General features: G+C 36.6%; 1 protein-coding gene across 1 annotated transcript; it reads left to right on the top strand.

Annotated features, from left to right (window-relative positions):
* Positions 1-1,108: 1,108 nt before the first annotated feature.
* Positions 1,109-6,777, top strand: LOC113070963 (uncharacterized). Its single transcript, XM_026244310.1, has 3 exons — positions 1,109-1,157; positions 1,384-1,912; positions 5,744-6,777. Exons 2-3 carry the CDS (start codon positions 1,465-1,467, stop codon positions 5,962-5,964), a joined length of 669 nt encoding a protein of 222 aa, XP_026100095.1. The 5' UTR covers positions 1,109-1,157; positions 1,384-1,464; the 3' UTR covers positions 5,965-6,777.
* The last annotated feature ends 3,404 nt before the right edge of the window (positions 6,778-10,181 follow it).

Genomic DNA, 10,181 nt, shown 5'->3' with positions numbered 1-10,181 from the left:
TTAATTTATTTAGGTTTATTCAATGATATTGCATAATATTTTGAGTAAATACCAGTTAATTTAGATATATTATATACAGTAGCCTATATGGGAATAAATTCAGATACTCTAGCTCACAACTCGCATGCAAACTTATGATGTTGCCTATTTATCTCTGTCTCTCCAGCTCTTGGAGTCGTAAGGCACAGGTCAACACACGATTGATGTTTTCGCTCAGTCTCCTCATCTCTTATCCGCAAAAGCTCACGACGTGATCAGAAAAAGGAACGTGACTTTTGGCGCGCACGGCTGGTTAGAGATGAGGGTAGTTCGGATGATATAATGACAGTGGTTTATCCTGGGGGTTTGAGGTCCTGGACCACCATTATTACCCTGCTGGTGCTGGCGATGGTTTAAATGTGATTATTGCTTTCACTTTGCATAGTCTCCTTCAACCTTGTCCTTCAACGAATAAATGGTTAATGGCTAAAAAGAGTCAAACCTATTAGTCTGCAAAGGAATTGTCTTTTCCTCTTGAACATTTCATCCATGACACCTTAAAGCTAATGTTTGAAGTGTTTTATGAAAGTTAAACCTTCGAGTAGCTTACAATAAGGATTCTATCACCGCGCTCGCTTCAGGAATAGTCTGCGCGCGCTCTCATCAGAGGCGGGAAGCGCGAGCGAGTGTCGTGGCGTCCTTGTGCTACCTTGAGAAAAGGATGCGAAAACCCTACGAAACCCGTTTACAGGTCAAAAGGGGGTTAGATTCGCTGAAAACAACCCTCTTGAACGCGCTCGCTTTGAACACTCCACCCACAGGATACAAAATTGACGCGCTTGTTTGGAGCTTGTGAGGAAAATACCGACGCGTTGACGGTAGCCTACGTTTGATCAGTTTGTCAGCGCTTTTGAAGTGTAGACCGCTGAGGGATATAAGGACTTTTTTATGGACTCAAATGTCTTGGTTGTACAAACGCTTTTGGAGACCGACGTGAATTTGCTGTAGGTTACGACAGTAGTTTACTGATGGATTTTTTTTTAATTACTCTTAACTACGTTTTATTGAAGCTAGTTTACGTGGAAATGGTCTACTTTTTTGTTGTTGTTGATGTTGTTTTTTTTTTGGGAAGGATATGCATTTGGGAATGTTCTTAATAGCTGCTAATTTAAACGCAGGTATGTTTATTAATTATAGTTAGCTACTCAGAAATCACACTGCAACATTTTTAATTTAAAGAACGTTTGTGTGTATTTTCTCATTTCTAATTTTTCTCATTAAACAAGATAAATATTGTGTTCATGTCCTAAATTTGAGAATAATGTTCTGAAATGTATCATTCTAAAGCTGCAGCTTAATTTCCAAATCATTTTAACGTTTGCAAGTTGCACCTTATTGAACCAGGAAATTCATTTCTGAGGAAACCGATATCCGCATTTGGATAAACTGAACGAGACTTGTTCAGCGCAACTACATCCACTGGTGATGCCGGAGGTCACGTCCACCAGAAGTGATAGGCTAACATCCAAAGGCATTATGTTTTTATGCAACACCACAGCCATCAAGGACTGGAGCTATTTCCTTTCTCAAATCTTACCTCTTGTGAATAAATCGGCGGGATTTGTTCATCAGAGTATGGATCGGGTGGAGGCGGTGACGAGCACCATGGTGACGGCTCTGGAGCCTGACCTGAGCGGCATGAGCGCCAGTCACCCGCCGCTCAACTCCAACCACACGTCCGGTTTGGAGCACGTCTTTCAGTACTCGTACTCCGAGAGCGACCAGGAGTACACGGACGACAAGACGCCGCCGAGGGACTCGATACTGCTGCCCAAGGCGGTGCTGTACCTGGTCATGGCGGCGCTTGTGGTGGTGGCTGTGGCTTACGCTATAGTGGGGCACCTGTTGAAGGATCTCGTGCATGAGTTCGCGGGTAAGTGTATTTTCGAAATATAATGTGCATTTGATCAATTAAACATCACTGACAAATCACTGTGAATGTATTTTGGCAATGTGCAATTATAATGAAATACAAATGATTCGTTTTTAAAAAAAACTGGTCAACCAACAAAAAGTGACCCCCACCATAACAAGCAAGATCAGCCTGACAATACCATTTATTACTTAAAGCTGCTATTTTTCAGCATGTAATGCTTACCTGCTCATTTATTCATTAATTCATTGCATCCATTAACACACACTGTATGGTCCTTTTTATTGTGGAATAGTTTTCTGTAAGTGTGTATTTGGGTGTTTTGGCTATGCAGTAACAACAGCGAGATGAAATACAGAATGCAACTCTGTCTGCATCAGCTTTGCACATTGCATAAAAAAATAAAATAAAAAAAATCAGCCGAAGGTCTTAACGTTTAGACTTTTTTTCCAGCTTAAAATTGCTTAAAACCCCTCTAAAACCAGCTAACAGATAAGCCTGAGCATGCTAGACCAGTTAAGACCACCTAAGTTTAAGCTTTTTCTTTAACAGGTCATAGTCATTTACAGCTCATTCAATCATTCATTAATTGCAGTCATTAACAAACAGAATAACAATACAATGGTCTTTTTTTGTGGAAAAAAAAATCTTGTAAGTATATATTTGTGAGTTTTAGTATTTATTACAGTGAGATGAAATACAGAAATGCATCTTAGTCTGCATCAGTTTTGTACATTGCAATCATTAAAAAATAAAATAAACAGTCTGATCTGGTGCAGGCTGTTTTCTAATGCAGAGTGCTTAAAGCCCCTCTAAAACCAGCCAACAGATCAACCTGACCATGCTGGATGATCTAAGGTTGTTTTAAGCATTTATTGTTTTTCAGCAGATCATGCAGAGCTTTTTAATTCATTCATTGCAGCCATTAAGCTACACTTTAACAGTATATAATAATTTTAATGTGAAATGTTTTTCTGTTTGTGTGTTTTGTGCATTTTTTGTGTGTTTAAGCATTCATATTCATAAGAGATTAGTTTGGGTCAAGTGTGTTTTTGGAGGATTCTTCATATGTTTAATATCTACGCATATGCATGTAAGTGTGAGGGACTCATAATATTCTGTTTTTAAGGATCTTGATGGAGTACACAAGTTTTGCGTCAGTTCCAACATGCATCTCTGAAATGCACCTGTGTTGACAGTCACAATGTACATTCACATTCACCTCCACAAGCATCGCAACCAATTCTCTTAAAGCTCAGAGTTGAGTATCCAGAAGTGAATGAATGGAAAGAAATACATGAAATTCCTTCAGAGACCCTCACTTCTGTTTTTCAAAGATCTTGACGTTTACCTGAAGCGATGAAGCAGGAAGGTCACACACACACACGCGCGCACACACACGCACACACACAGAGAAGCAGAGAGGGGAGCACTCAACAATACCTGAGAGATTACTCCGAAAGCCCTGGTTACACCAAGTACTGTACTGTAGATGGTGCTCTGTGCATTTATGTTGGTCCTGAGAGGTGTAAATGTACAGATCACTTGTTTGGTGAGATTCTCACTGTAGTATTTCTCTCTACAGGGTCAGACAAGGAGAAAGCTCACTTTTACCATTTTAGTAAAATACCATTTTGATTTACAAGTCAGATGTCCTCTTTAGTTTCCGTTTTGTCTGCTTGTCTGTTATGATCAGGCATTTGGAGTTTTCTTCAAAACTGACTTTTGATTCATTTATTTTATAAGCGACAGGAGTTGCATTTATCTTGGTGAACAATTTAAAGGGTTGAGATTAAATGAAACCACAATGACACCCTAGAACCCATCTAGCAATGACCCAGAAGTCCCTGGAATCCACCTAGCATCCACTCAGAACACCCTAGAATAGTGGCGTTTACTTTTGTATTCATTAAAAAAAGTGAAACTACTGTGCACTTAAAGTGCATTGGTCTAATAGAAAATCATGTTTTTTATTAATTTTTTTATTTTTTTGCATTTAAATGAAAGCTAAAAATAAATAAATAAATAAACAATTCTAATTTTCCTGTCCATCTGAAACAGTTAAGCCTAACTGGTATACATTCGTATGTTGGGCAATTGTCATGCCATCACATGGCTCTGGCTCTGCTTATCAGCCACTTATGTTTACTCACACACTTCAGACTTCTGCTGCTGTATTTATTCATCTTAATTCCAGGGTGCTTTTCTAAGTCGAAGGACAAATGCGTTTAATATACAGTCTGTGTATATAGGCTGGTGGTTTCAGTTAGTGTTCAATTTGATGGAGCATTTAGACTGGATGACGCACATTAGAGTTGTTTGAATCATTAATCAAGTTGCACTTTAATTCGCAATAGGTGAACTGCAAAGTGTTTAATTAATGTGGTCAGACAGCAACCTGGGGCTCATGGATAATGTGTAGTGTGTATAGCATTACAGAAAGATGCTGTTGTTGCTTCCTAATTGGAATATCAGATTTGTTTGTTTTTTTTGAATTGTGATGTATGACCTGGACATATAGTTGACAGTTTTAGTGAGATTCAGCCAGCTTGTTTCATAAAGAAGTGCTGCATATTATTTTAGTTTTATTGATTTTATCATAATTTTTTTTAATCACACCTGTTAATCAAGTCTTGGACTGTCCTTGAATAATAATGTGTGATGTTTAATAATGCGTTTCTGAAAGTGTGCATGGCTCACAAAAGTCTTGGTACATTACTGTCATCAGTAAATAAAATGTGTGCTTGAGTGCATTGCAGTATGAATGTTTATCTCAAACTTGTGTGATTTCTTCACCACTTTCAATACAGATTACTATGGTTTACCCTCTCACTTCTGCTGCCAGAGGCTGTTTACTGCCATTTATTGTTTTGTGCTTCCTATCATGTTTTCATTACTATTTTTTTAATGAAATTTCTTCATAAAAAGTTATTTTTATCAAAAATTGAGACTGAGAAAGCCTTGAATTTAAAAATATGAAATGTGCATGTGTACGAATCAGTGCAGTAGTTCATAGATCTAACTCCAAGGATCTTCATTGTCCAAAACTAATTCTGTACAGGCTGTTATATGTTGTCTTGTGCTTCTGCTGCAATGATGTCAAAACGTGGAGAGGATAAGGAACCATTAGTTTGAGAAGCACTATTAACATCCTTTAAAATCCGAGAAGACTTTTCCCAAATGTGAGCATATGTGGTGGTTAAGTTTTGCCATTTAGTGTTATGGAAGAAGAAAAAAACGGCTTTTGGTTTGTTGTACACTGCAAGTTAAGATTTTAAGGACAAAAAGTGTTATTGAAACATTATTTTAGCATATGTACACACTTCCGATTAAAAGAAGTGTTGTGAAATATTATAACAAGTTAATATAAACATAATTTATTCCTGTGAATCAACTGAGAAAGTTCAATTTTGCAGTATCATTGCACCAGTCTTCAGTGTCATTTGATCCTTCAGAAGCGCCAGGACGGGAAGCAGTCTCATTCTTTTTATAAAAAAGAACTATGCTAAATTTGCTGGCCAAATTCATTGGCCTTTTTTTCAATTATGTCAGAGGTGTCTGGGCTCCCAAGTGGAACCCCTAGTGGCATAAATTCAACACAACGTCAAAGTGACTGACTGAAAGGGAACAAGTGTTTTACATCAGAGCTGTTACTGTACAGGTATGACTTTCAGAATGACTGGAATGCGTTATTGGCCAATGAGCATCCAGAATAATACCTATCAATTTTTATGTGGACCCATATTGCCTGTCTCAAAGTGAATGTTCCATCTGGATCCATGTGAGTCTCAGTGTGACTGATAATCATCTGTAATCTGTGTCTCTCATCAGAGTGGGTGTTTGGGCCCCGTTCAGACAACCGAAGGAGCAAGAGTGAGGTGAACTGCATCAGCAGCAGCATGAATGAAATGAGGGAACTCTCACATCCAGTGGACATGCGCTGCATTGCGTACAATCACTCCGACTGCCAAAGCGCCATTAAGCCTGAAGAACTGGTGGTCACCATCGATGAGACCTCGCAGCTGCCTTGTGAAGCTTCCAGTGGGACCTAACTGAGAACAAACCACCTCCATTTGATACACCCTTTATTATGAGGAGAAAAGCATGTTTGCATCTGTGATGTTGAAAGCTGGCACTTAGAAGTCACATGGCAGAAGTCTTGTCCTAGGATGAGGAAAACTGAAGAGTCTGGGAGACTTTAGAAGGACAGGAATCACTAAAGTAAATTAAATGTTCCGTATTGGATTGCTGTGAGACATTTTATATTTTCAAATCGAATAGAGAAAGAGGAAAGACACTCCTTTATCATTCACATCAGTCTTATCACACAATATTTTGGTTTATTTTGTTTTGTTTTGTGGCGTCATCCACTGTTAATCTAGAATAGTGTTCTGCTGTTATACATTTCCTCTGCTACCTACAAGCTGCTATGGTTTTATTTTCCCACTTTTTGCAAATATTTATGGGTGAGTATTTAAAGTATTTGCAAATACTCATATTTTGCTCACTATCAGGTTTTCTGCATTCAACTATGCTGCTTGAAAACAGAGATCTTCTCCCTACAGGTTACTTGAAAAGTCAAGTAATGAAGATGGTTTGAATATACAGCCCTTGATGAAAACAAATATCAGTATTTAATCCACAATGGCTAAACAAAACTACCAATGTGTTTTATTTTCATCTAAGGCAGTGTTACCAAAAATATGTTTTATAATGGAGAAATACACTGAACTTCTCGCTGAAAATATATATTTAAATGATAGAAAACAGCAGTTAATAGACTTTTGATAATATATTTGATTTATATGTTGGGCGATTATCTAAAAAGATTAATATCTATGTACTTCACAACTAAGGGCTATAATTTCAGGATTCAGATAGTCGTCATAACAAAGCTTGAGGACAGCTCATCACATTTTAAATAGATTTTTAAAGTCAGTATTTACAAACAAAAATAAATAATTGGCTAAATTTATCCCTCACAATTGTCTCAAACTGGAAAAAGAGAAAAATGTTTCAGAAATAAGATTGAGATGTCAGATTAAAGGTTTCTTCCATTTCTGCTGTCCTACATTTTTAACAATAAATGTGAAAAACAAACAAAAACTCTATTTTACCTGGTTACTTTTGCCATATCAACAGCTTGTTTTGTCTGTTGCTGCCAAAGTGTATTTATGTCAGATGTCACATTTTACAAAAAAACAACACAAACAAATTGTTGTAATCCATGTCCAGTCATGCAATGTAACAATAATCAAAATATGTTAAGTTTTAGAAAAACACAGAAAACATGTTTTTGTCATGTCAAGTCCTGCATTTTACACAGATGTCACAAAAGTCACCTTTGAATGTGTGTGACATTGTCAAATTTGTCTAAAACAACTTACTTGACATTCATTTTAACATTTATTGTTGTAAACATTTATTTGTTTCTGTTACTTTGTAAAAAAAAAAAAAAAAATATATATATATATATATATATATATATATATATATATATATATATATATATATATATATATATATTCATTCACCTTTTTCAGTTTTAGCACAGAATAAGTTTGAGTATTTTAATACAATTTTTATTATTCTGTTCTGTATATATATATATACACACTAATTGTTTTATATTTTTGACAGTTCATTGTTTGATTAATAAACAGCATTCTCATAAATATAGATATCTTCAGATATGGGTTCTGTTTGTACTTGATGATTTGGCTTTATAAAGTAGTTAAAATGTTTTTGTATTTTACATAAGGATGAAGAATATTAAAAGGGAAATTTATCTTAAAACTGCCAACAATAATATGGTAAACATTAGTAAAAAACTAGGCCTTCATTGCCACATCATACATATCAGGTGCAACAGAAGTATATCATAAAAATTCATAACTGACAGCAGTTGTTTTTGAAAGGTCAACAGTATTATATACTTGCTTGTGTGAACTGATTTCTCATATCTGAGTTCCTCGATGGGATCTGTGTGATAAGTAGCATTATTTTGTTTCTGACATGTTTCATACTCCGTGTCTAAGTTCTGCAGGCAGCGTTTGAAAGTTCAGGAATATTAGCCAGAAACTCACTGTTTCTTCAGATGAGACACAAGTCCCAGTGTGAGGTTTATGCCACAGCTACCCTAAACTAACTGTATTGGTTACCAAAAACATTTTTTATGTTTCTGTAATGGCTTATCCACCAGTATTAATAAGCTCTTTAGTCACAGTATATATAACTGTTGTTGGAATTTAATGGTTTCAAAGAAAGATCACACAAAAGTTTAATCAAAAGCAAGGCTTTTGGAACAACTAGACATTATTTACTCTTGAGTTTACCGATGCAGACCCTGATTTCCAGGTAAGAGGATGTGTCCAGGTGAGCAGCTCGCTCGTATGGAGCTCTTCCTCTTCTTCACATCTCTGATTCAGTGTTGCACCTTCCCTGTTGTTTTTCCCTGTCTTTTGTTCTCCTTTGGCTCTTCCCCCTCCTCATGCCAATGCTTCCCATTTAAGTTGTTATTATCGTTTACAAATATTTAATACATCTTGATTTTCTTGTTTGTGGTAGGGCTCAGACAAGTGCTCTTTTTAATCCTTAATATTGTTGCGTCCACTTGAAACCCATAGATGTGTGTAGGATGTAACAACTTGATTTTTTTTTTCAACTGAATTTTTTGATAAACATTATGCATGTGTTAGAATTATGAAATTTAGTATTGTCTTTTTCTGTTACGTCTGCCTGTTCCTGATTTTCCTTATATGGTTTTGTAGCTGTTCTGTTTTAGGTCATTAGTTAGTTTGCTCGTTAGTCATCATTAGGTAACTCCCATCACCTTTTTGGCCCTCGTCAGCTGCCCTATTTAAAGCCTCATTTCTGTTCAGTATACTGTCAGTTATTGATTTTTTACACGTCAGGCTGCTATCCTGCGTTATTGCGATTCATGTCGATTAAAGTTAAAGATTATACTTTGGATTATTTTTGTCTTCGTCTTCCTTGGAGTTCCGTAACAGTATGGTTTTACTGCGACTCAATTTATTGTGTCCTTGCTGAATAAAGCATTAACTTAAAATTATTTACTTAACATTGCTCAGATTTGCAATGCATTATCTAGAGCAGTGGCCCTAGTGGGCCGCGGTGGTATTGCAGGTGGGCCGCCAATTATTTTCTGTTCATTTCCAGTCCATTCTAGGGCTGTGCGATTAAAAGAAAACGTCCTAAAATCACGATTTGAGCGTGCGCATATGCCTAACTCCAGGTTCACACACTGTCTGTGATGCGCCTTTTTTCTGAGCCAATGTTGACGGATCAGAGCGTTCTCACTGCGGTAAAAGGCTAGAAATAAAACGTGCGAAAATAATTCATGTCTAACACATGAGCATAGAGTGAATTTGTTAGTGAACAGGATGCAGTTTAAGTGAGAGGAGACACGTTTTAAGTGTGCACACTTTCTCCTCGCAAAGCAGCGTGTATCTGAGCAAGCACGACCAGTTTTGTGACAGAGCAAAGGAAATCTGCTGCGAACAGAGAGATTCGCACTCGTGCATTATTTTAATGTGCTTTCGCGTTATATTTATGAGCTCTCACTGCTGACCGCATACACATACTGTATACACACTGCAAACACCTGAGGCACCGCTACAATTAATGAGCTTTATGAAGAATGCATGACAAAAAAGAAAATGTATACAGGATTTTTATTTTATTTATTTTTTTTGCCACAAGTCTATACATTTTTTTACATCTTCACTATAGTGATAATTTTGACTTATGTCTGTTCTAGAGATGTTACAACTTTTTGATAAAGCTCTGATTGGTTTTCTTTTGGAAATATGTTTCAAATTAATCCTGAATGCATTTCTGACTGTAAAAGCACAATTGCAAAATTGATCAAAAAAAAATTTTTTTTCCATATCGCACAGCCCTAGTTTATTCAATAAATATAGTTTAAAATCTAGCTTCTGAGTACTAAGTTATTAACCCAACAATAGCGGGGTCAGTTAATTTTTTGAAGTGGGCCGCGCAAACATATGTGTTTCGTTGTGTGGGCCGCGAGTTGAAAAAGGTTGGGAACCACTGATCTAGAGACTTTCATGACAAAAGTTATCAAAGAACCATGTGTAGCAGTCAATAATTCTTTCAAGCATGATAAATCAGTCAGTAGTTTATTAGGACCAGGACAATTTAAGAACTAAATTATATATATAAATATATATATAAAAAAGTTTTTTCTGGACGGGCCGTAACCGGACACCCCGTGACGTCATCACAA

Source organism: Carassius auratus, unplaced genomic scaffold (genome assembly GCF_003368295.1).
Source record: "Carassius auratus strain Wakin unplaced genomic scaffold, ASM336829v1 scaf_tig00005501, whole genome shotgun sequence".
In the NCBI taxonomy this organism is placed as follows: Eukaryota; Metazoa; Chordata; class Actinopteri; order Cypriniformes; family Cyprinidae; genus Carassius; species Carassius auratus.
Note: the sequence above shows the minus strand (reverse complement) of the source record. Positions and strands in the feature narration are given on the sequence as shown.

What these genes read in the sequence shown, in the direction of transcription:
- LOC113070963 (XM_026244310.1), top strand. Translation starts at nt 1,465, where the DNA reads ATGCCGGAGGTCACGTCCACCAGAAGTGATAGGCTAACATCCAAAGGC. An exon ending in TCTCGTGCATGAGTTCGCGG is followed by an intron (nt 1,913 to 5,743) that starts GTAAGTGTATTT and finishes GTCTCTCATCAG; the next exon opens with AGTGGGTGTTTGGGCCCCGT.